General features: G+C 47.3%; 1 protein-coding gene across 1 annotated transcript; it reads right to left on the reverse strand.

Annotated features, from left to right (window-relative positions):
• Positions 1-2,268: 2,268 nt before the first annotated feature.
• Positions 2,269-15,396, reverse strand: C5AR1 (complement C5a receptor 1). The gene is made up of 2 exons (XM_045531318.1): positions 15,298-15,396; positions 2,269-4,388 (listed from the first exon to the last, which is right to left on the reverse strand). Exon 2 carries the CDS (start codon positions 4,380-4,382, stop codon positions 3,336-3,338), a length of 1,047 nt encoding a protein of 348 aa, XP_045387274.1. The 5' UTR covers positions 4,383-4,388; positions 15,298-15,396; the 3' UTR covers positions 2,269-3,335.
• Between the last annotated feature and the right edge of the window lie 10,716 nt (positions 15,397-26,112).

Genomic DNA, 26,112 nt, shown 5'->3' on the forward strand with positions numbered 1-26,112 from the left:
AGGCATGGTCTGTGGAAAACAGGCTGGGCAGCCAGGAGATCAGGGAAGAGGAAAGGCAGGGACCCCAGGGGGAGAGGATGGAGGGCTTGGACCATGCAGGGCATGGGGTGGAAAGGAGGTGGCATCCAGGATGGGTCCCAGGAACAGGTCTGGGTGACTGGGCAGACAGTGGGGTTGTCCCTGCGAAGGGGAGGCAAGGAGAGGAGGAAGAGGTTTGGGGGAGAATGCTGAGGTCAGTTTGGCCGTGGTGAGTGGGTGGGGAGGCCAGGTGTGGACAGAGATGTTGAAGGTATTGGGTGAAGTCACCAGCGTGCGCGTGAAGCGAGTTGGAGAGAGAGTTCAGGAAAGCAAACACTGAAGACGAAGAAACTCTGCAAAGGAGGCAGGAGCGAGCAAAGAGGCAGAAGCACCAGCCAGGTGAGGAGCAGCCAGGGAGGACGTAGGGTTCAGGTCCTCCCCAGTGACCTCAACGCCAGGGGGTCTGCACCAGTGAATGCAAAGTCTCGGAGCAAATCTTGTCTCAGGTGCCAACATTTACTCTCAAGTGGGCACAGATACCATGCACAGCCTCTTTTGGAAGCTCAACAGGGTGTGTCACCTGTCCTAGGCACTCAATTTTTTTTTAGGAGATGAGATCTTGCTCTGTCACCCAGGCATGAGTGCAGGGCTGGTGATTATAGCTCACCGCAACCTCGAACTCCTGAGCTCCAGTGATCCTCCCGCCTCAGCCTCCTGAGCGGCTGGACTACAGGTGCTCACCACCGTTCCCAGCTAGACAGTATCTTTTAATAAGTGTTGTAGCCAAGGCCGGGCGCGGTGGCTCACGCCTGTAATCCTAGCACTCTGGGAGGCCGAGGCGAGAGGATCACTCGAGGTCAGGAGTTCGAGACCAGCCTGAGCAAGAGCGAGACCCCCATCTCTACTAAAAATAGAAAGAAATGATTTGGACAGCTAAAAATATATATAGAAAAAAATTAGCCGGCCATGGTGGTGCATCCCTGTAGTCGCAGCTACTTGGGAGGCTGAGGCAGGAGGATCGCTTGAGCCCAGGAGTTTGAGGTTGCTGTGAGCTAGGTTGATGCCATGGCACTCACTCTAGCCAGGGCAAAAGAGCGAGACTCTATCTCAAAAAAAAAAAAGAGTTGTAGCCAAGTTAGCCCTGACAGTACTGTAATGCCAGGATCCAGTTACTTTTTGCACCAGAATCAGGCAAAACCTTGGCCCAGTGCCCTGCCCCCCCAGTGTGGAAGGTGATTTTTCCTAGACTCTCAGCCTGTTCCCTCAAAGAGGGGACTCGATACCTGTGCCCTTGGATACGGTGGCCACCAGCCCCGTGTGGCTACTGAATGCTTGAAACGGGTGAGTCCAAATTGAATTGTGTTCCAAGTGTAACATACACACAGGGTTTCAAAGACTTAGTACCAAAATAGTAATAATAATACTATTGTAGAGATATTCGATTAAATAAAATATAGTATTGATTATATTATTGTTATTTTATATATTAAGTATCATATAGTAACATAATATAAATATGTTAATAGCATTAATATGACTGTAGTATTAATATATATACATTAATATGTTATGTGTTATATACTTTATATGTTATATAATATAATTCTATACTACAGGCCAGGTGTGGTGGCTCAAGCCTGTAATCCTAGCACTCTGGGAGGCCGAGGTGGGAGGATCACTTGAGGTCAGGAGTTCGAGACCAGCCTGAGCAAGAGCGAGACCCCGTCTCTACTAAAAAAATGGAAAGAAATTAGCTGGCCAACTAAAAATAGAAAAAAATTAGCCGGGTGTGGTGGTGCAAGCAGTCCCAGCTACTCGGGAGGCTGAGGCAGGAGGATCGCATAAGCCCAGGAGTTTGAGGTTGCTGTGAGCTAGGCTGACGCCACGGCACTCTAGCCTGGGCAACAGAGGGAGACTCTGTCTCAAAAAAAAAAAAAAAGAAAAATTCTATACTATATTGATATTCACATAATATATACTATTTTTAATAAAATTAATAGATCATTACATTGTTCTTATGATAACATGATTATATTATTGAATATTTTATTATTATTTCATCTGTTTCTTTTTACTTTTTCGATGTGGCTACTAGAAAATTTAAAACTAAACGTGTGGCTCACCTCATATTTCAGTTGGACGGTGTTGGCCGGTACAATATTTCTGGACAATCTACATGCCCACACATGCACACGCTCTAAGCAGAAATATCGTAAAGTCAATTACTCATTATAAATAACACGGTCAACATTTCAATACTTAATATAATTTATTTTCATCATTAAAGTCATACATACTAGTTTTTGAAAGCTCGAAGTGTGGCACACTGCACGATTCCACTGGATAACCTTCTTGTGATGGCGAGAGCACAGAAATGGATAGTGGATTAGTGGCTGCCAGGGGCTAGGGATGAGGCTGGGGAGGACGAGGGACGGGCTGTCCCAGGGACCCTCGTGGCCACAGCAATGTCCTGAATGCTGCCTGCATCGATGTTGACATCCCGGTGGGGAGAATGCAATGCCGCTTTGCAAGGTGTCACCCTTGGGGGAGATGGGACAAAGGGTACTCAGGAGCCCTCTGTATTATTACTTACAACTGCGTGGAGTCTGCAGTGATCTCAAAATAAAAACTCTAATTTTTTTTAAAAAAGTACAAACAAAGTAACAGTTTTCCAAGTAAAAAGCATTTTTTTACAATCAGACACTCAGCATCTACCCAGCCAATGTTTCTCCAACCTTAGCCTTTGGCATGACTTCCTCGTCTTTTTTCCATACCACATACTATCTTTTTATTTAATACTTAAAAAAAACTCCAAGGAACATTTTAACTTAATGTTTTTCTTTAAATCAACTCACTTACAAGAGCTTAGATAGGAACACGTAACTTTGTCCTAACCGAGAATAATAACTTTAGAGTTGCCAGTTACATTGTTTCCAACTCTTCATAAAATAAATACATACCTGGGGTTTTTTTTTTTTACATGGGAATGTTTCTATTTGCATGTATTCTAATGTCCTCCGTTCACGCTCTCTGCACACACACAGGACATAGTCCCCTTGGCTTCTGTTTGTTTTGCAAAAGTCTGGGATGGAAGGACAGGTTGGGGCTCCCGGAAAGGAAGTGTTAGTTCCTGGCAGTGAGGAAGGATGAGGACGGTCACCCTGGAAGAGGAGCGACAAGTCCGAGAAAGACAAGAGGAATGAGGAAGGGTTCGCTGAGATGACACCACCCCGCCAAGAGCGGAGTTCAAACAAGCCGAGCGGGAGTGGCCGCAAAGGAAGGGGGACATCAGCCGTGGTAGCCCAGGTGGCCTCGGCTCACACCGCTTGGCTCTTCTCTGCCGGGGTGTCCACGGTGGAGCGGGTGAAGGACTTGCTCTCCCTCACCACGGACTCCTCGGTCAGCACGTTGCGGAGTAAGCTGGGGAGGGATTTGCGCAGTCGGCTGTGGAAGCCCTGGCCGGCCACCACGTAGATGACAGGGTTGATGCAGCAGTTGACATAGGCAAGAGAGATGCACAAGGAATCCACCTTTTGCACTTGCTTGAAAGTGGATGAGGACGGGGGGAGCAAAGCCATCATCATCCCTGTCACCTGGTAGGGCAGCCAGAAGATAAAGAAGCTGGCCACCACTGCCACCACCACCTTGAGCGTCTTGGTGGACCGCGTGGCCCTGCGGCTCCACGTCCGGAGCAGGAGGAAGGTGTAACAGAAGGTGAGGGTGAACAGCGGCCACAGGAAGCCCACGACCAGCCGGACGCAGGCCACGATGCGCTCCTTGTGCTTGCCGTCTCCGCCGTAGTCCAGGCCACATATCGTCTTGGGGGGGAAGTGCTCCTCGTGCAGCGTGCGGTACAGGAAGGACGGGATGGTCAGCAGCACGGCCAGGCCCCAGGCCACGGAGCAGGCCACCCAGGCCAAGCGGGCGCCCCGAAAGTTCTGGCACCAGATGGGGTCAAACACCAGTGCCAGGCGGTCGGCGCTGATGGTGGCCAGGAGCAGGATGCTGGCGTACATGTTCAGCAGGATGAGGGAGGGCAGGACGCGGCAGGCAGCCTCCCCGAAGGGCCAGTGGTTGTGCTGGATGATGGACGTGAACAAGATGGGCAGCGCCAGGCAGGAGAGGAGGTCGGCCACCGCCAGGTTGAGGAACCAGATGGCATTGACGGCCCGTTTGACCTCAAATGCCGTCACCCAGACCACCAGGGCATTGCCTGGCACTCCCACCAGGAAGACAATTGCGAAGATGAGCAAGGCCAAGATGTTCAAAGGGTGCAGGGTGTCGGAACGGTTATCCACAGAGACGTTCGGGTCCAGGTCGAAGTTGTCATAGGAGGAATAATCAAAACCGGTGCTATTCTCCATGGGGTCCTAAGTAGAATCAGAGAGGCCGGGAGAGGGTAAGTCTGCAGACCCCTGCTGAGGGGCCTGTCACAAGCATGTGGCTTTTTGCCCACATGAGCCTCACGTTTCTCCAGGGAAATGGGGATGCTGAGGGCTGAGAGTCAGCTGGGATGTCATATATTCATTAAAATATTGAAACGCTTCCGTGCTGATAGGGGTCCCTGTCACCCTGTCCCTTCCCTACAAAGCCCCTGGGCTTCCCCACAAATCCAGCAAGCCAGTGGTTAAATCCTACCCCTGCTGCAACCCTGTAGCCGCTACCCATTCCGATTGGCCAGTGCACATGACACGCTGCTTGTTAGATATATCTAATATCATCTACAAATGGGGATGATATGAATGGATAGCTTGCCCCACGCACGCACCCCCACCCCCTCACCCTGCCTTCCACCGCTGAAGCCACCGGTCAGCTCCGTGTCCCATGTCCGAGTGGCTACCCAGAGAAGACAGTGGTTTGGCCGTGCCTCACTCGTCTTGGGCACAAAATTTAAGGAAGGGCATCTCAACACTCAGTCATCAAGATAAATAACATTTTAATACAATATTTTGAAGAATCAAAATTAATGCAAAAAAATCCAAATTGTATTTTCAAACAAAAGCCAGCTTTTGTTTGTTTTACAACCCTGCATTATCATGCAATTGGAGAGGGTCATTTCCCATCAGGCCACGGGTTGCAGTCCCAGCTGGGCAGGTTTAGGGAGGGTCACAATGTGACCACGCATGCAAACATATTGGGCAACTTGGGGGGTTTATGTATAGTCATGGCTGTTTTGTGGGTTTGACAGGGGCTAGAGTTTTATTAACTTTTTCTACTTGGTTCAAACTAGGGGAAGATATTTTGGAAGTGTAGATGGGGGGCACAAGATGTATGCTTTTGCCGTGGGCACTAGTTCTGGCTCAGTATGGCTCTGGGCTTAGGTGCACTAGCTTTGGAGTCAGTCCCCTGGGGTTCAGATCCTCACTGCCCTGCGTGAAGCCTGCAGTGGCCTTTCTGCAAGTCCCCTCACTGCTCCCGTAGAGCACCTAGCAGGCCAACAGTTCTAACTGTCATCATTCCCAAATCCTAAGCCATTAGGAGGACTTTTCAGTCTGGGCAGAGACAAAATGTTTGTGGGCAGCAAGAGGAAGACTAAGAAACAGGAATAAGAAACAGATTTTTCCTTGCTGGGGGGATGAAAGGAAGACAGAAGAATAGCAAATGCAAGAACAAAAGGGACCTCAGCACCCAGATCTGGTCTCTAAATACCATTTGTCATTCAGAGGAACCAGAGCTCCTTGGAGAAAGCTTCATTCCTGTTCTGAGACAGGAAATATACAAGATGAGCCCACGACATCTTGTGCTAGAACATGAGGAAATTCTTTTTTTTTTTTTTTTCCGGAGACAAAAAGTCTCGCTCTGTTGCCTGGGCTAGAGTGCCATGCCATCAGCCTAGCTCACAGCAACCTCAAACTCCTGGGCTCAAGCAATCCTCCTGCCTCAGTGTCCTGAGTAGCTGGGACTACAGGCATGTGCCACCATGCCCGGCTAATTTTTTTCTATATATTTTTAGTTGTCCTACTAATTTCTTTCTATTTTTAGTAGAGACAGGGTCTCACTCTTGCTCAGGCTGGTGAGGAAATTCTTTTAAAATGATGGGATCACATCAAAAGGACACAGGAGACAGCCTGACACAGCTCCCACTAGCCAAAGATGGGACAATTTGAGCATCACATAATACAAGTGTAATGGAATGAAATACATCAGTATATAAAGATCTGTGAGTTCATAATGATATTAAAACAAGCAAACTCACTGGCCGCCTTCTTATTCTGGGAAGGAAAAGAATGGATCATTTATTCTGCCATTTCTGCACAAAGTCAATTTCGGGGTAAAATAGAGTCAAGGTGGGAAAGCTCTTCTTAAAGAGGAATCTAAAAGTGACATATACAGGGGGTGGGGGGGTGACAGAATTAATGAAAGCATGGATCTGCATGATGATCACCAATGTCTGGTAAAACCATCTAGGTGAAGAGTTAGCAGGAAATTTCATATTATAATAAATGGGTCTGGCTAGCACCATGAACTCACTGATCACTTAGCATCCCAGGAAGAGAGACGACCGGACATTCTGCACCATCTGATGTGAGGCAGAAGGAGGGACATGGCACTACCTGAGAATCTAGTCGAGGTTCCAGACCTCAAACTACCACTTTACGGGAAAACCCGGGGAGAGGGGAAGCAGGTCGAATAACACAACAGGGACACGCAATCGGCCAAATCAGACTGTGGGAAACTCTAAAGGAAAAAAAGGTCTAGTTTCCTCCACGAATCAATGGCATTTTCAAAAACGAGGGGGAACTGCAGTAGATTAAAAGAGATTTAAGAAGCGTATCGTTGAATAATCAATGGGAAAATAAGACATTTTTTTAGATGATCTGAGGGCGTTAAAAATGGACTGGATAGTTGATGACAGTAAAAATTCAGTGCTAATTTTAAGGAGTGTGAAATGGTATTGTGTTTATGTTTAAAAAAAAAAAAAAAACAGGCCAGGCTCTGTGGCTCACGCCTGTAATCCTAGCACTCTGGGAGGCCGAGGCGGGCAGATTGTTTGAGCTCAGGAGTTTGAGACCAGCCTGAGCAAGAGCGAGACCCTGTCTCTACTAAAAATAGAAAGAAATTATATGAACAGCTAAAAAATATATATATAGAAAAATTAGCTGGGCATGGTGGCACATGCCTGTGGTCCCAGCTACTCGGGAGGCTGAGGCAGGAGGATCACTTGAGCCCAGGAGTTTAAGGTTGCTGTGAGCTAGGCTAACGCCACAGCACTCTAGCCCAGGCAACAGAATAAGACTCTGTCAAAAAAAAAAAAAAAAAAACAGGCAAGGTCCTTCTGCAATGGAGCTACCAGCAGGTGAAACAGGATGTCTTGGGTTCGCTTTAAAACACTCCAGCGAGGCCGGGCGTGGTGGCTCACGCCTGTATTCCTAGCCCTCTGGGAGGCCGAGGCGGGTGGATCGCTCGAGGTCAGGAGTTCAAGACCAGTCCGAGCGAGACCCCATCTTTACTAAAAATAGAAATAAAAATTATCTGGACAACTAAAAATATATATAGAAAAAATTAGCCGGGCATGGTGGCTCATGCCTGTAGTCCCAGCTACTCAGGAGGCTGAGGCAGGAGGATCGCTTAAGCCCAGGAGTTTGAGGTTGCTGTGAGCTAGGCTGATGCCATGGCACTCACTCTAGCCCGGGCAACAAAGTGAGACTCTGTCTCAAAAAAAAAAAAACACTCCAGCGAAAGAAATAGCAAAAGAAATGGCTGGAGAGAGAAGGGGAGAGAGGCAGAGAGGGAGTGAGAGCAAGGTAGGGGGGCAGGGGAGAGGAAGAAAGGAAGGAGGGAGGGAGGAGGGCAGGGTGCGGATGACTAAGGATGGCAGTGTTAACTGTCCAAGCTGGGGGATGGGCACATGGGGGCACGTACTATCGTTCTCTCCACTTTCGCGTGTTTGAAATTTTCCATAGTAAAATAAAGAACAGAAAGGTCCTTAGCACGTCTTCCCAAACAGAGCTGCAGGACACTGTCATGCCCCCAGGAGAGAAAAGCTGCTGGTGGTGGCATCTGGGCTGCCCAGAGCCTTACAGGCAAATCTGTGCCCAGAGGCACCATATGACATAGAAACTCCACCCCCCCGCCCCCCATGCAGCCCACTGAATGACCCATCATACTAAAGCAGCCAGTACTTACTGAGCACCTGCTCTGTCCGTGTCGGGCAGGGCATTTGCTCTTGCAATCCTGATCCCAACCCTACAAGCAGGTTCTATTAATACGCCCATGTTACTGATCAGGAAGCACAAGGCACCACAAGGTGACATAGGCTGTTCCACGTCACTGTCACGTAGCTAGGAATTCACACCCATGCAGGCTGGGATGCAAACCCAGAGGGGCTGCCCCTGACCGCCTCCAAGGGGGGCTGTGGACAAGGTAAGGACACTTCAGGGGCGAGTTCTGTGACCCATGGAGCTAGCTCATCCCTGAAGGCCACTTTGACACCAAGCCAGGGAAAAGGGGACAGCAAGAAATAGAAATCCTTATAGAAATGTTTAGAGCTAGATTTACAGCTCTAAATAGTTGAATTTGCACTTGAATTTGCAGACTGAGGTTTATAGCCCTAAGACACCCACCTGGAAGGGTCTATAAGATAAACAATGCCTAAGTACCTAGCACAGTGCCTGGCACACAGGATGGGGACAAGAAACTTCAGCCACTGCTATTATTATTTATCGATGTTCTGGTTATCGACAAGCTCGGAGCCACATCTTTCTCTGGACCAGTCTTTTTTTTTTTTTTTATTTCTTGTCCCCTTACATTGTCCCAAGTTCAGCCAAGCTGTGATCAGTGGGCACATGCCAGTGATTAATCATTGTGAGCCATACCTGTCATTAATTTTTTTTTTTTTTTGAGACAGAGTCTCACTTTGTTGCCCGGGTTAGAGTGAGTGCCGTGGCATCAGCCTAGCTCACAGCAACCTCAGACTCCTGGGCTTAAGCGATCCTCCTGCCTCAGCCTCCCGAGTAGCTGGGACTACAGGCATGAGCCACCATGCCCGGCTAATTTTTTTGTATATATATTTTTAGTTGGCCAGATAATTTCTTTCTATTTTTGGTAGAGACGAGGTCTCACTCTTGCTCAGGCTGGTCTTGAACTCCTGACCTCGAGCGATCCACCCGCCTCGGCCTCCCAGAGCTAGGATTTCAGGCGTGAGCCACCGCGCCCGGCCTATTGTGAGCCATACCTGTCATTAATTATTAAGAGGGAGGATGTCAGCGACAGCTAATGAGTGAATGAACAGGGCGTGGTCTCACCGTGCCGTGGAATATTACTCAGCCACGAAAAGGAATGAGGCACTGACACATGCTACAACTTGGGCGAATCTCGAAAACCTGATGCCAAGTGCAGACAAAAGGGGACACATGTCATCTGATCCCACGCACAGGAAGCGTCCAGAATAGGCAAATCCATAGAGACAGAAAATAGAGGAGTGATGCCAGGGGCTGGGGACAGGGGAATGGGGAAGTGACAGCTAATGGGTGCAGGGTTTCTTTTCGGGGTGATGAAAGGCTTTGGAAATAGAGCTGTGGTTGCACAATGCTGTGAACATACCAAATGCCACTGAGTTGTACACTTTAAAATGGTGAATTATAGCATTCGATTCATTTTGCTCAATAAAAAATGCCAATGTCACGAAGCCAAGAAAGGGCTGAGGAACCGTTCCAGATTAAGGAGCCGGGACAACCACAGGCAGCATGGGGTCCTGCACCGGAGCCTGGAGCAGAGGAAACAAAGCCACTGTCGTGGGCGTAAGGGGACCATCAGGCGTGGTTGAATACGATGATGTGTGGACTAGATGACAGAGTCGTGTCCAAGGGGAGGCTTCCTGACATGGATAACTGCTGTGCTCGTGTAGTGGAATGTCCTTGTACTTGAGAAACAGACACTGAAGTGTGTAGAGGTAAAGGGAGTTCATGCCTGCAACTTACTCTCAGAAATGTTCAGAAAGAAGACGAGAGATACACAGATGACAGATACAGATGGATGGATGGATGGGCAGATGGGTTCATGGATAAATAAATGATCGATACGGTAAATTTAAAGTATCTGCATAAAAACTATATGACAGTTCTTTGTATTATTCTTGTAATTTTGTTTACAAGTTTGAAAATATTTCCAAACAGACAGTTTAAAATTTGGAATATTTCTATTAGTAAGTAGCCCCTGCCCTCAGCCACCCACCCCAGCACCCTGGCTTCCCATTTCCTACTTGGGGACACTCCCAACTCAAGGTCCCCAGGCTCAAGTCACTAAATGGTTAATGCTCAGCACAGCGGGAGGCCCCAGACTCTGCACCTTAGCAGATTGTTAAATATTTGGAACGTCCCCCTTGGATGTGACGCATGAAGCCTCTGCGGGTTCACAAGCTGTCAGCAATCCTTGGCTGCAGAAGTAACAACTCAGTTCCCCAAAAGAGGAGGCCCCTCAGCCACCGATCCCTCACTGCCCTGTCCCTCCCCTCATCAGCTGACAGAGCTCCTTTCCTGCCATGAGCTCACTCCATTATCTTCCTCTGGTTGACTTCATGGAGGCAGGAAAAAAGTGCTGATTCTAACACCCTGTGGTTTCCAGAATCTTCCAGATGCTAATGGCTCACAAAGTTTTGCCAGTGCTGCACCCAACAAAGACTGGAAATGACTGAAGTGGCCAGCAAGAGGGGAGGGGACTGGCTGCATTAATGCTGGCACATCCAGGTGACAATACTACACAACTATCAAAATGAATGAGGAAATGATTTGTGTACTGATGTGGAAAGATCTCCAAGATCTGGGGGACAGGGGACAGCAAAAGCAAGGATAGGACCGAAGAGTGTGTAAAGTATTCTACCTGCAAAAGGGGCATCTCTCTCTCTCTCTCAATATATAGATAGATACATAGATAGATTGAGTGTGTGCACGTGTGTGTGTGCATGTGTGTTGCTTCCGTGTATGCACAGACTAGCTCTGGAAACCTGTAGCAGTGGTTGCCCCTGAGGAAGGGAGGTGGGGGACCAGGGGACAAGCACTGCCATCAGCTTCTCCCTACATGTGCTTTTGTTCTTGAATGAATAGACATGAGTGTGCTGCCCATTCTAAAAAACTGACTATTACATAAAATATATCAAACAGCCTGTGGTTCGACAACACTACGGGTCTAAGAAAGATTCTAAGAACATTTCTTTATTTGTAAGAACCAATGGGTCTTAGCTCCCTTAGAAAGGGGATTCGTTCATGACATACCTGGCCCCTGCCCTCAGAGAGGTTCCAGTCTACAGGGAGAGAGAAATTAATCAACTGTGCCAAGAACGGAGGGTGTTTAATAGAGAGTCCGGCCTGGTGGGGGGTCAGGAAAAGCATCCTGAAGAAATAAAACTATGGCCGGGCGCGGTGGCTCACGCCCGTAATCCTACCACTCTGGGAGGCCGAGGCGGGAGGATCGCTCGAGGTCAGGAGTTCGAGACCAGCCTGAGCAAGAGTGAGACCCCGTCTCTACTAAAAAGAGAAAGAAATGAGCTGGACAGCTAAAAATATATATAGAAAAAAAAATAGCCGAGCATGATGGCGCATGCCTGTAGTCCCAGCTACTCGGGAGGCTGAAGCAGGGGAATCGCTTGAGCCCAGGAGTCTGAGGTTGCTGTGAGCTAGGCTGACACCACGGCACTCTAGTCCGGGCAACACAGAGAGACTCTGTCTCAGAAAAAAAAAAAAAAAAAAAAACAACTATACAGCTGCAGTGCTGCCCAATATATGGAACTCTGCATGATGACGGAGAGGTTCTATATCTGTGTGTCCTAGATGGCAGCCACCAGCCACGTGTGACAGCCGAGTGCTTGAAATACAGGTGCATCTGGAAAACTGACCTTTTAATTTTCTGTCATTTTAATTACATGTAGAGAGCCGCACGTGGATAGTGGCTACCATATTGGACAGTGCAGGTCTAGAGCTACTTAGGGATTCCTAAGTGTCAGGCATTGTTCCAGGTGTGTCCCAGGTGTTGCCTCATTAATTTCCTAATAACAATACATATCTAAGTTGCACAACATGAAGAGGGGTACTACCATTGTTCCTAAGTTCACGTGCTCATTTTAAGAAGAACCCTTGTCTGGTCATGGAAAAAGGGGTGCAGAGCAGACGCTGGGAGGAAGAGGAGATTGGAATTGTCCAGGTGAGGCGAGGGACAATGGTGGCTTAGAATAGGGTGGCTGCAGTGAGGAGACACAAATGGATCAGATGAGAACAGGGTGAAGGAGAGGTACTTATGAGAACAGCAGTAATAGCTGCCGAGCCTTGCTTTAAGCCCTTTTCATATATTATCTCATTTAATCCACATAATAACCCTAGGAGGGTTGTTGCAATTGCAACACCCATTTCATGGATGAGAAAACTGATGCTGCAGAGAAGTTAAGAGACCTTTCCAAGTCCCCACAGTTAGCAAGCACAGAGATGGGAGAGATCTCCTGAAAGTCGACCTGCAGAGCCCTCTGTTTGAGTAGCTCCCAGGCCTAAAGTGCAGTGGGAGTGAGAGGCGAGCATTCTAGGTAGAAATGCTCTCGGGTAAGAGGGAAGCCACAAGCCCCACACCAGAAAATGAAAGGTCAGCAGGGCTGGCAGGTGGCCAGGATGAGATTGACATGTCTGCAGATGCCATGTTAAAGAACGTGTATTTTATGCTGGGGTAATGGGGAGCCATGCATGGTTTTTGGGCTGGAGAGGGATTGGGTTAGAGTTTCAGTTTACAAACGTCCCTCTAGCCACTGTGAGGAGACGAGACCAGAGGCAGAAGGACCGGAGAGGGGGCTGGGGCTGTGATTTGGGCCAGTGAAGATGGGATCTGGATGGGGCTGATGGCCGAAGGAAGGAAGAAAAGTGGGAAGAGGAGATCACAGAAAAGAGGCACGACTGGCCACATGTGGGCAGCGGCTGTACGGAAAGAGCAGCTGACAAACTTCACCTCAGCCTCTTCCCTCCTGTCTGGGCTCCGGTTTCCCCATCTTTCCAATAAGGAAAGTTCTGTCAATGGTCCGCCATTAAAATCAGGATAACAGACCCACCTAGGAACACTTTCCAAGCCAGTAATAACAAAGAAGGTGAGGTCTGCTTTTCCCTTGAAAATCCCTGCTCCCTGTTCCCACACGACACACAGAAGCACATAAAGCCATGATAGGTTGTGACCCCCGAGACACTGGGTTCAAAGGTGGGGTCAGACACTTTGACTCATTTATTTTCTTAAATTGCCATGATCTTAGCAATGAAAGCTCCCTGAGCATTAAAAAACAGAAACACTCACATTTTAAAAACTAAGTGAAAGGGCCGGGCGCGGTGGTTCACGCCTGTAATCCTAGTACTCTGGGAGGCCGAGACGGGAGGATCGCTCGAGGTCAGGAGTTCGAGACCAGCCTGAGCAAGAGCGAGACCCTGTCTCTACTAAAAATAGAAAGAAATTATCTGGACAGCTAAAAATAATATAGAAAAAAATTAGCCGGGCATGGTGGCACATGCCTGTAGTCCCAGCTACTCGGGAGGCTGAAGCAGGAGGATTGCTTGAGCCCAGGAGTTTGAGGTTGCTGTGAGCTAGGCTGATACCATGGCACTCTAGCCCGGGCAACAGAGTGAGACTCTGTCAAAAAAAAAAAAAAAACTAAGTGAAAAACACAAGCCTTCAGATCTTTGGGGGATGTGATGAACTCCCTCTCAAGTTGACAAAGACAAAACAAATCATTAGTCCAAAGACATAAGTAGAGGGACAGTTTTAGTTTTAAAGACAATATTGGAAGCAATCTAAATCTCCAATGATGGGCGTGAAAACTCCTATTGGAATATTTCACAGTTAATCAAAAGATAGAGGCAGCTCCCTTGAAATACATGCGGGTGAAGTACCTTTTTCATAGGTTGCTTAAGATGAAATTTGCTCTGTACAGTGCTTACTTAGCACAATGCCTGGCATACAGTAAGCACTCAATAAATGCTGGTTAATAATACCAATACTCCTGGAAAAAAGCAAGGTGCAAAATAATGTATAAAGCACACTGCTATTTGCAAGAGAAAGCATTGACATGTTACACACATTGAGCACCAACTGTATGCCAGCCACTGTTGTACAGACTTTCCATGTATTACTTCATTTAATTCTCTCTGCTAACCCATGATTGATGTGGGTTCTAGTATTAGCCTCGCCTTAAAGATAAGGAAAAGGAAGCCCAGAATGCACAAGTCTCCTTGGCTACTACACGGTAGAAGCAGAAGTTGAACTTGGCTTTGGGGTCCCCCCATATCAACTAGTCCTCACTTTGTTCCCTAAGCATCTATTCTTGGGCATCTGTAGACTATTTCTAGAAAGATCCACCTTGATCCACTGGTCCCCATGGTGCCTCTGGGGACAATGACAAGCAGTCAAAGAGGCTCCGGGGTGGGACCATTGCAGTAGGGCAGGAAGAGGGAGTTTTTGCTGAATACTCCTTGATACTTTGGAATGTTTTATGGAAAGAAATAAAAATAGAAGCTGAAAGTCTCGTTGGCCCAAATCAGATCTCAGGGCGGGATGAGGGGGATGGAGCAACCTCACGCCCCTTCATGGTCCTTCCAACTCGTCTTCCGTTTCCCCTTTCATGTGGATGAAGCAAGGCCAGAGGCCGTGTTACTGCAGGTGCTGACTGGCAGCTCTGGGTGGAAGGGGGACCCTCGTTTAGCCTGGGATGGGCGACCTGGCTCTGCCCCTACCATGGCAGGACCCAGGCCAGCTCTGCTTCTCCCTGGGCCTCAGTTTCCCCACCTCTTTCATTCAGAACCTCGGAAATGCCATGTGAATTACGTTACCATCCTTCCCAACTAGCTCCTTCCTCCGTTCCTTAAAGCAAAGCTTGGCCACTGTTACTCTGTTCTCCTACGTACCGTGTCTTCACCTTGACCTTGTTCTCGTCCAACTCAGCTAAAGACCCTGCCATGCCTGCAGGCTGGGAGGCCTTTCTGGATTTCTCTGTGTCTTTGGAATTCGTACTCATTGTATCTTCTTAGTCAAGGTGGATCTTTCTAGACTCAACTCAAGGGTCTCCCCTCCTGGGAACCTTCTTGGGTCCCCAGCCCTGTGTGGTGACTGTGGCTCTTGTAAACCCTGGACGGTCTTATTCCACGGCCACATCCCAGCCCTGGAGGTGAGAGTCTGGGCTGCAGGAGAGGGGGGACGAGGAGAGGGAGGAAGGAACGGGAGACACGAGCAAGAAGGCAGAGTTGGGGACAGAGAAAAGGGCCCCCGGGGGCAGAGACAGGGGACTAGGGAAAAGGGCTCCTGCACCCACTCCCCTTCGAGACTCACCGTCTTCTGGGCTCGGGGCTCCCGAAGAGATGATCGATGGGTGATCGAAGGTCCCTCCTGCCCATGGGCTGTGGTTTTTAAAGCCGCAGGGAAGATGGAGACACCAGAGAGGAAATGACCAGTCTTCCCTCTTTGGAGTTCTCATTGGTCCGCGCACTGGGCCCTGCGGCCGGGGCTCCCTCCGTGGGGCACACACCCAGGGGACTCGAAACACCTCCTCCCAGTCAGAGAAGCGAAGCCAAGGTGCAGAAAACTGAAGAAGTTCCTGCTCCAAGAAGCGAGGAAGCTGGGTGCAAGGCGCTCCAGCCCAGGCTTGGCCCCTCGCCCGGCCTTAGTTTCCCCACTTGGGGCCATAGCTCTCTTTCCTTCTAGAGCCCCAAGCTTCTGGGGAAAAGCTCAGGGGTCCAGTTGGCCAAAATACCCCTGGGGCTCCTGGAGAGCAGGGACTGTGACCTTCAGCCCCCCCCCAGCCAGGCTGCTTTGAAGCTCAGAGAGGCCAAGCAGGTCTGTGGAGATGGCACAGCGCTAGGGTACATTTTGTTGTTATTAATAAATCTTCCTTTTAGAGTTTTGAAGCTGGCAGGACAAGGTGCCACCAACCCCCCCCCATCCACTCCTCCTGCCAAGCCACAACCATCTGACTTGGAAACGAAATCCGCATGTCATCCCTTCCATGTTTACTCTGCGTCCTCTAGAGACAGGCTAGAGCCTTGGGCAAGGCAGGGTGCAATATTTCCTTCCTGTGGTTTCTGTATCGAATTACCACAAAACGCGTGGCTTAAAACACCAGATATTGATTCTTGCTCAGTTCTGGAGGCCAGAAGTCCAAGATCAAGATGTCAGCGGGGCCACATTCCCTCTGGAAGCTCCAGGGGACAATCTGTTTCTTGTCTCTCCCACCTCCTGGTAGCTGCTGGGGTCCTTGGCTTGTGGCTGCCTCACTCCAATCTCTGCCTCTGTGGTCACACCGTCCCTCCTCCACTGTGTGTCGCAAATCTCCCTCTGCCCCCCTCATAGAAGGACGTTTGGGATCAAATGGGGCCTGCCCGGGTGCTCCAGGATCATCTCCCCGACGAAAGATCCTTAACTTAATCACATCTATAAAGTCCCTGTCACCATGTAAGGTCACATATTCACAGGTTCAGGGGATTAGGACATGGACTTCATTGGGGGCCATTATTCTGTCTGAGAGGGTACAGAACAAGTGTGCCCATTGGTAGCAAAAAGCCCTGTGTGACAAGCTAAGGAGCCTAAAATAGATCCATAAATCTAAAAGCTAAAAAGCTGAAAGAGATCCACAAATCTGTCAACCCCTCACCGCCTCGGCCATATTACCCTGATCCAAGTTGCTACCACCTCTTGCTGGGACCATTGCAGTAGCCTCCCCACTGGGCGCTCCACTCCCCCTTAGAGTCTAACCTCCACCAGCAACCAGAGGGATGCTATTAAAATCTAAATCAGGCCGGGCGCGGTGGCTCACGCCTGTAATCCCAGCACTCTGGGAGACCGAGGCAGGAGGATCGCTCGAGGTCAGGAGTTCGAGACCAGCCTGAGCAAGAGTGAGACCCCGTCTCTACTAAAAATAGAAAGAAATTATATTGACAGCTAAAAATATATATAGAAACAAAAAAAATTAGCCGGGCATGGTGGCGCATGCCTGTAGTCCCCGCTACTCGGGAGGCTGAGGCAGAAGGATCGTTTGAGCCCAGGAGTTTGAGGTTGCTGTGAGCTAGGCTGACACCACGGCACTCTAGCCCGGGCAAGAGTGAGACTCTGTCTCAAAAAAAAAATAAATAAATAAATAAATAAAATAAATAAAAAGAAACAACAAATAATTTTTTTAGTATAAGCATATCCCAAAAATTGCCTAGCACATATTTATACTAAAAAAATTGTATCGTTGTTGTTTTTCTGAAACTCAGTTTTATCTGGGGGTCTTGCATTTTATCTGGCAACCCTAGCTCAGAACCCTCCCACAGGTGAGTTGCAAAACTTATGATGATTAAGAAACAGTCTTATTTTTTTCCATGCTGTTCTGCAACTTTGCAGTATACCCACATCTTTCCCCCACGGTACTTTTCTACCACAACCTTCAACTTTTAAAAATCTGGTTTCTTTTTCATTACAAAGGCAATCTATGTTCATTGCAAGCATGCAACCAATCCAGAAATGCACTCCTTCCCTGCCCCCCCCCAAAAAAAAGAAAGGAAAGAAAGAAAGAGAAAGAAAGAAAGAAAGAAAGAAAGAAAGAAAGAAAGAAAGAAAGAAAGAAAGAAAGAAAGAAAGAAAGAAAGAAAGAAAGAAAGAAAGAAAGAAAGAAAGAAAGAAAGAAGAGAAAGAAAAAAAGGAAGAAAAAAAAAAGAAAGAAGGAAAAGACTAATGCTGAAAAGTCCCTACTCACCACTCTTCTGAATTCAGTCTGGAGTGTATTTACCCAGAATTTCACAAATGTGGTGTTTGTAGTGGGAGATGGACACGCAGGTGCGTGATGCGATGTTCAGCAAGTTTTAGTTCCGCTTAATGAAGCCATGTATACATTACTCAGCAGGATTTTGAAGGTCAATTTGTGGGATTTGGGGGCGTCATAGGAATATGGTGTTGTTCTGACCTTGACCTCTAGGGGGCGCTTGAGCGGGGAGGCTCAGGAGGCCAGGCTACGTCCACTTGACTTTTAGGACTTTGGACCAAAGCTGCATCCCGCCTTAAATCATGGGTTCTCAACATTTTCTGTGCCCTGGACCTTTGATGAAGCTACGAACCCTTTCTCAGAATAATTTTTTGTAACTTTTTGTGTTGATAGAATGTCAAAATCAGAGACCTTGCAGGTATAGTGAAAGCAATTGCTGCATTCTCTTGTCCAGACTGGCTCGTTGCTACCACTTGATGACGCGCGTTACTACGCTTCGCCTGTGTATTTGGGCGTGCGGGGGCGGGGGTTAGAAATCAGGGTTTTCCAGAGAAACAGAACCAATCAGAGATAGAGAGATTATAAAAAATATCTTAAATATTTCACACAATTGCAGGGGCTGGCAAGCCCTAGGAAACCAGTGGAGGAGGTGTGTATCTATGTCTGTATCATGTATCTACTTGTATTTTCCCCTGAATCATTGAAAGTTGGAAATGTCATGTCCCTTTACCCTAAATTTTTCACTGTGTATCTCTTAAGGGCAAGGCTATTCTTTGTCACCACCACAGTATAATGGTCACAATAAGGCATCTGCACCCTCACTGAAACTTCATCAACTGTACCAACAATGTCCTTTACCACTCTTTTTATTTATTTATTTATTTATCTTTTTTTTTTTTTTTGACACAGAGTCTCGCTCTGTTGTCTGGGGTAGAGTGCCGTGGCATCATCCTAGCTCACAGCAACCTCAAACTCCTGGGCTCAAGCGATCCTCCTGCCTCGGCCTCCCAAGTAGCTGGGACTACAGGCATGCACCACCATGCCCAGCTAATTTTTTCTATATATTTTTAGCTGTCCAGCTAATTTCTTTCTATTTTTTAGTAGAGACGGAGTCTCGCTCTTGCTCAGGCTGATCTCGAACTCCTGACCTCGAGTGATCCTCCTGCCTCGGCCTCCCAGAGTGGTAGGATTACAGGCATGAGCCACCGTGCCCGGCCTTTTACCACTCTTTTTGGAATGTTTTTTGTAAATACATTTTAAACCCCTTGTTCTGTGTTAACAGTGTAATAAATCCTTTGTTAGTTTGAAAAGTATTTATTTAATCACTTCCCTCTTGGTAGAATTTTAGGTAGTTTCCAGTGTTCTGGTTATACCGTTGCGAGCACCCTTGCACGTATATCCTGGAACTCACAGACATTTATTGCAGATGACTCTCCAGAAATGAAATGGCGGGGCAGAGTGTGTCCGCACCATTCTCTACGATTTATGCTGGTGTCCCTTCATCCCTGTCTCCAAGATCCAGACCTGTGCTGCCACCAGACACACGTGGCCACAGAGCGCTGGAAATACAGTGAGTCCAAATTTAGATGGGCTGGAAGCAGAACACGTGTACTGGATTCCAACAGAACAGCTCTGCCCCAGAGCCACCGTCAGCCCACCTGGAGCCTTCATGTGAATTATAATGAGGTGCCCTTGCCAGAGCCCGGGGCACACACACGATGTCACAAGGAGAGCCACTTCTGACTTTTACCTTAAATTCAAATTCATTTCTTTCTCACATACCATGCTCAACTCACGGTTTCCACCTTGGGGTTGAATCGAAGTTGGCTGTTTGAGCTCTCCTTCTCTGCCAACAGAAGGGAAAAGGGAGATGTCCAATAAGTAAGACTCAAAAATGTCACACCTTGCTTCCCACTCACAGCCCGTTGGCTGGAATGTAGCCACACCTAGCTGCAAAGGAGGCTGGAAAGCACAGGTTTTAGCTGGGTGACTCTGTGTCCTGTTAAAACTCTATTACAGGGCGGGACACGGTGGCTCACACCTGTAATCCTAGCACTCTGGGGGGCTGAGGTGGGAGGATCGCTCAAGGTCAGGAGTTCGAGACCAGCCTGACCAAGAGTGAGACCCCATCTCTACTAAAAATAGAAAAAATTAACTGGGCATGGTGGTGCGTGCTTGTAGTCCCAGCTACTTGGGAGGCTGAGGCAAGAGGATTGCTTGAGCCCAGGAATTCGAATCCAGCTTGGACAACATAGCTAGACCCTCTCTTAGGGGAAAAAAAAAAAAAGTAGTCCGGAGGGGCTTAAAATTTACACAATGCAGGGCCGGGCGCAGTGACCCACGCCTGTAATCCTACCACTCTGGGAGGCCAAGGCGGGTGGATTGTTTGAGCTCAGGAGTTCCAGACCAGCCTGAGCAAAAGTGAGACCCCGTCTCTACTAAAAATAGAAAGAAATGATTTGGACAGCTAAAAAAATATGTATAGAGGAAAAAAATTATCCAGGCATGGTGGCACATGCCTGTAGTCCCAGCTACTCGGGAGGCTGAGGCAGGAGGATCGCTTGAGCCCAGGGGTTTGAGGTTGCTGTGAGCTAGGCTGACGCCACGGCACTCTAGCCCGGGCAACAGAGTGAGACTCTGTCTCAAAAAAACAAGGTCATAAACTGAACTGGGTTGGGGAACAAGGAGAAATGAGTCAGGGTGAGGTGGGGTGACATTCTCTTTGGTTGTCCAACTTTAAGGCCATAGCCCCTGCCTACCCAGAATGTGGTTCCCGGATCTGGTAAGAGTCCTCTGGGCATCTCCAGTGTGTGTTAGAAATGCAAGATCTCAGGCCCCGCCCCTGCTGAATTATTATAGAACCTGCATTTTAACAAGATGTCCAGGTGATCTCTGGTCACCTTAAAGGCTAAGGCACACTGCATGAGAACGTCACTGGGAGAAATTGATCCAAAGGTCCCTGTCCTGCTCTCACCGTGCAGACGGCGCCCCCCTGTGGAGATGTTTTAAGCTCTCGCCTTTTTTAGCGGGGGTCTGTCTCTATGGTTGAGTTTGACCGTGGGCGCGTGCATTTGCAATCAGCTGAAAATCTGAAATGAAAGCAGAGAGGTTTTCTTGGAAATAAGCAACTTATATTATTCTTTCACTTTCAACTGTTTAATATGCCCTCCGAGAAGATGACAAGGTCGGGGGCGGGGGGCGGGGGTGGATACCACATGACAAAAATGAAAATAGAACAAGATCTGCAGAAGAATGGCAGTTTTGCTTGGGTTTCCCCAAAAGCAGATTCTGAGACAATGACTTGGGTGATGGCAGTTTATCTGGGGGGTGACCAGCAAACAGGAGGGATTTAGTAGAGAACTGAGTCAGAGAATAAAGACAAGCCAATAAAGGGGCCGGGTGTGGTGGCTCACACCTGTAATCCTAGCACTCTGGGAGGCCGAGATGGGAGGATCGCTTGAGATCAGGAGTTCGAGACCAGCTGAGCAAGACCAAGACCCCCGTCTCTACTAAAAATAGAAAAATTAGCCAGATGTGGTGGTGTGCACCTGTAGTCCCAGCTACTCGGGAGACTAAGGCAGGAGAATTGCTTAAGCCAGGAGTTTGAGATTGCTGTGAGCTAGGCTGACGCCACAGCACTCTAGCCCAGGTGACAGAGATTCCATCGCAAAAAAAAAAAAAAAGCCATAAAAGAGTGTGTTAATTAGTGGGCTACAGCTAGGGGCAACTGTGGCTCCATCCTGCTGGGAGATCCTTGGACGAACCAGGCAGAACACGCCTTGGCATCTTCCCACGGGAGGATGAGGAGGCTGGGGAATTGACACAGCAATTCCCACCCCCCTTTGGGAAAGACTTGCCCCACGGGACATCAAACTCCCCCACGCTTTTGGGATGCATCTGGGGTCCAGGTAGGTTCAGTAGTGTCAGAGATGTGGGTGCTGAGTTGAGAGGCTGAGAGGCTGCCCATGGGCTGGAAACTGCCAGCCCCAGGTGCAGGTGAACCTAGGCCGGCCAAAGGGTCGTGCAGAAGGGCACCAACAGTGTCCACCACACAAGGACAACCCTTGACAATCGTTTTTGCCAGAAACTCATCTCTGCTCTGGCCAGAAGTAGTAATTCTCTTTTTGCCCATAGTTTTTCTTTTTTAATTAATAGAAACCAGTTTCTCTACTTCACTTCTAAATCAATACTCAAAAAATATATATATATAAACTATTATGTTTAAGGAGCACTGAATTGTTACATTTTCTGAAGCACGAAATTGTCAGCATGCCCAGGAGGCTGAAATATCTCAATTGGGCTTAGGAGAAACTATACCCAATGAAGTAGAGCTAACAAGGCGTGTAAAATAAGCATAATAAGTATCCTTAGAGAAATAAGGGAGGATATTGCCAACCTGAAGCAAGAAGGGGAAGTTATGAAGCAGAACCTAACTGGAGTTAAGGGATAGGAAAAGTATAATTATTGAAATGAAGAACTCAATAACTGTGAAGAATAGCAGAATAGACAGAGCTGAAAGATGAACGAGCAAGGTGACAATACTATCCCTGAAGCATCAGGAAGGGACAGAGGGAGGGAAACGGAAAGGAAAAAAATCCAGATGTGTGAATGATATAAATAAAAGTTCCAACTTCCATCCAGTGGAATCTCCCCGAGAAAGGGCAAAGAGAGGGTAACTAAGGAAACAGTATGCAAAAAAAAAATTTAACTAACAATTTCTGAGGACTAAGGACACAATCCTTCATACTGAAATGTTTGCTGCATGATGCACAAGATAGATTCAGGGGGAAATAACGAAACCAAACAAATATTAGTAATATTTCAAAATATCCAAGAACTGGAGAAAATCACAAAAGACTCCAGAAAGGAAAAAAATGGATTACTTACAAAAGCATAAGAATCTGATCAAAATATACACATGCAACTAGACAGGTGCTTAGGGGAAACTGTATACTCGTGAGGACATTAATCAGAATGCCGTCTTTAGAGGGAGGGCAGAGAAGAGACCCAGAAAAAGAGGTCACGAGAGATGGGAGGTGACGGGGTGGGAGGGGGGTGATAGGAAGAGATAGGGGGTATCAAAGAGTGACCAAGCAGGTAAAAAGGGGAGACAACAGGAAACGCCCCGCCCTCAGCTCTCTCTTTGATTTTGCCATTTTTCTGATTTGGGGACGGTCTCTGTGTGGCCTAGGTTGTGGTATTTAAAGGAAGGAACATAGGTGATGAGGGAAAATGAGTCTTGGGAGTCCCGTGAGTCTGGGGTGTCCTCCAGGATTCAGGGACAGGGAGGCAAATAGAGTGCCCCAGTCCCTGCCGCAAATTTTAAGCAGAAAATAGCTCAGACAAAATTCACTGTCACCAGGAGAGCAGAACAAGGGTTCTATGCCCCAAAAGATCTCCCAAGAAAGACTATCAGAGACAGAGATTTGGGGGGCCGTACAGGGGCTTTCTTTCTTTCTTTCTTTCTTTTTTTAAGAGACAGGGTCTTGGCCAGGCGCAGTGGCTCACACCTGTAATCCTAGCACTCTGGGAGGCCGAGGTGGGTGGATCGTTTGAGCTCAGGAGTTCGAGACCAGCTTGAGCAAGAGTGAGACCCCGTCGCTACTAAAAAAGTAGAAAGAAATTATATGGACAACTAAAACATATATAGAAAAAATTAGCCGGGCATGGTGCGCATGCCTGTAGTCCCAGCTACTTGGGAGGCTGAGGCAGGAGGATTGCTTAAGCCCAGGAGTTTGAGGTTGCTGTGAGCTAGGCTGACGCCACGGCACTCTAGCCGGGGCAACAAAGCGAGACTCTGTCTCAAAAAAAAAAAACCTCACAAAATTGCCCTTGTTTGATGAGAGGAATGATCAGGAGTATTGTTGTGGTGCAGCTTTCCACGTGTTTTTCTGCTAAAGCTTTGGCTAACTTTCTCAAAACACTCTCATAATTGTTATAGCCCAAACTGGGTCCCTTGCCCACCCCCAGGGAAGCCAAATACACTGAGACAGCAGGGGTTGCAGCAGAGAAAGAGTTTTATTTCACGAGGCACCAGGCGAGGAGATGAGAGTAATTTCTCAAATCCATCTCTCCAAGAATTTGGAAGAAAAGGCTTTTAAAGATAGTTTGAGGGCAAAGGGCTAGGGAATTGGGTCTGCTGATTGGTGAGGATGAACTCATAGGGTTGGGAAGCAGAGATTGTCTTCTCAGTTGGGAGAGTTCCTGGGTAGGGGGGTCTCAAGGCTGTTGGATCCATTTCCACACCTGTCAATGGGTCCGGTTGGCATCAGTGGGTACCCCCCAGCCCCCAGGATGCAGAGTCTGAATAATAATTCAAAGACTAGTCTTAGGACTCACAACAGCAATGTTATCTATAGAGTCACAAGTCTATGGACTCACAACAGCAATGTTATCCATAGAAGTAGTAGGGGGAGTCACAAGCCTTGTGCCTGTCAGGGAGGATGGTGCCATTAAGCAGTGACCAGTTATAGCAGCAAGGAAGTTAGGGAACAATGGCTGGTTAACTTCTGGCTATGTCTATACATTTATAAAAATCAGACTTTGATTACTATTTATACCTTGTAGCTCTACATTATTTTAATATGGACGGTTTCATAATAAGCAGATGTGATCGTTCTTTGGCCCTCCAGATAGCCAACAAGCAAAATGCCTTGAGCATCTCCTAAAACTGTTGCCATGACCTTTGCTCTTGACTGGTCCACTTTTGCTTTGACTGGACACGTCCGCCTCTTGGTAGCCATGGCTTTGATTGTGCTTTGTCTTCTGGATCATACTGGGAAAGGCATGATTTGTCTCCTGTTACAATTCTTCGAAGAAGTGCTTCAGGATCTTGATCTCCCTTGTTTAACATTTCCATTGGAAGCTCTGCTCTTGTCTGCAGCTGACCTAGGAGCAATGGTTTTGGCACCCAATGAGTGGAAAGTTTGCTCAACTTCTAACTTTGCAGTCAGAATTGTGTGAGCTGAACCAATGGAGATGCCTATAGTGTTGGCTATTGTTTCTGCTGTTTTCAATCCTCTTCAATTAGGGCACCAAGATTAATTTTTTCCTTGCAAATTGATGTGGATGATCTGCTGCTGCAAGCTTCATCTTCAATATCATTTCATCTCTTCTTAAAATGAGTCATACATTTGTAAGCTGCTGATTTCTTTGGGGCACTGTCCCCATAAATTTTTTGTAAAGCATCAATGATTTCACCATTCTTCCATGCAGGCTTCACCATCAATTTGATGTTTGTTCTTGCTTCAATTTTAGCAGAATTCATGTTGCTCTGATAGGGACACTTTTCAAACTGATGCCTTATCCTTCTTAATGCCTCCAACTAGATCCTGTTCAGACGTCTTATAACAAGTTAGTATGAGTTTTTGGTTTTTTTTTTTTTTTTTGGTGCAAAACATTTTTTAAATCCTTGCATGGTTTTTTTCATAGTATGCATTTTCCGTGAACTTTCTGAAGACCTCCCATCTGTGGGCACCAAAAGACATGTACTGAATGTTCACAGCATAGTTTATAATTCACAGAATTCATTTGTAATAACCAGAAACTGGAAGCTGCCCAAATATCCATTAACAACAGAATGGATAAATGGATATATCACGCAGTAGAATATTATACAATGAGAATGAATGATCTACACTTAAACACAAAACATGGACCAATTTCACAAACATTATGTTGGGCAACAGAAACCAGTTATTCAAAAGTAGTCTACACTGCATGATCCCATTTATGAAGTACAAACACAAGCAAAATTAATCAATGGCGTCAGAAGTCAGGTTAGTGATCACAAAGAAATGATAAATGCCTGCAGTGATGGATACGCCAATTACCCTGATTTGATGAATTCACATTGTATGCCTGTTTCAAAACATCACATGTACCCTACAAAGATATACAATTATTAAGTACCCATAATAATTTTTTAAATGGGCAGGGCACCATGATTGTATATTAGGGCAGCTGCTCCTAGTCTCTTGAAGATCTATCTTTGATTTCTCTTGATTGTATAAATTGAGCAAAACCCTTGTAGGCTCCCCATCCACCTTGCCCTTCGGTACGTGGTTTTTTTATTAACCATCTCCAAACCTCTCTGCAAGCCAGGCCCTATTGGATAATTGCATTCACTTTGCTTCTGATTTTTAAATGCCACTGCCTGGCTTCTATTACTTCAGAATTTTATCACCCTCAGTGCTACTGGTAAGCTCAGTTCTGTACCATCTTCTACCATCAGCCCTAAACTATCAATCAGAGGTCACCCATGTGCCCAATCCAGCCCACTGCCTGTTTTGCAAATAAAGTTTTATTGGAACACACACACACACACACACACACACACACACACACACAAAGAAGTTAGGTTAGTGGTTATCATTGGTAGGGGACAGCCTGGAAGAGAGGACAAAGCG

The sequence above is a fragment of the Lemur catta genome, chromosome 19 (genome assembly GCF_020740605.2).
Source record: "Lemur catta isolate mLemCat1 chromosome 19, mLemCat1.pri, whole genome shotgun sequence".
Taxonomy (NCBI): domain Eukaryota; kingdom Metazoa; phylum Chordata; class Mammalia; order Primates; family Lemuridae; genus Lemur; species Lemur catta.

Excerpts from the sequence above, each read along its gene's own strand:
- C5AR1 (XM_045531318.1), bottom strand. The coding sequence starts at position 4,382 with ATGGAGAATAGCACCGGTTTTGATTATTCCTCCTATGACAACTTCGAC.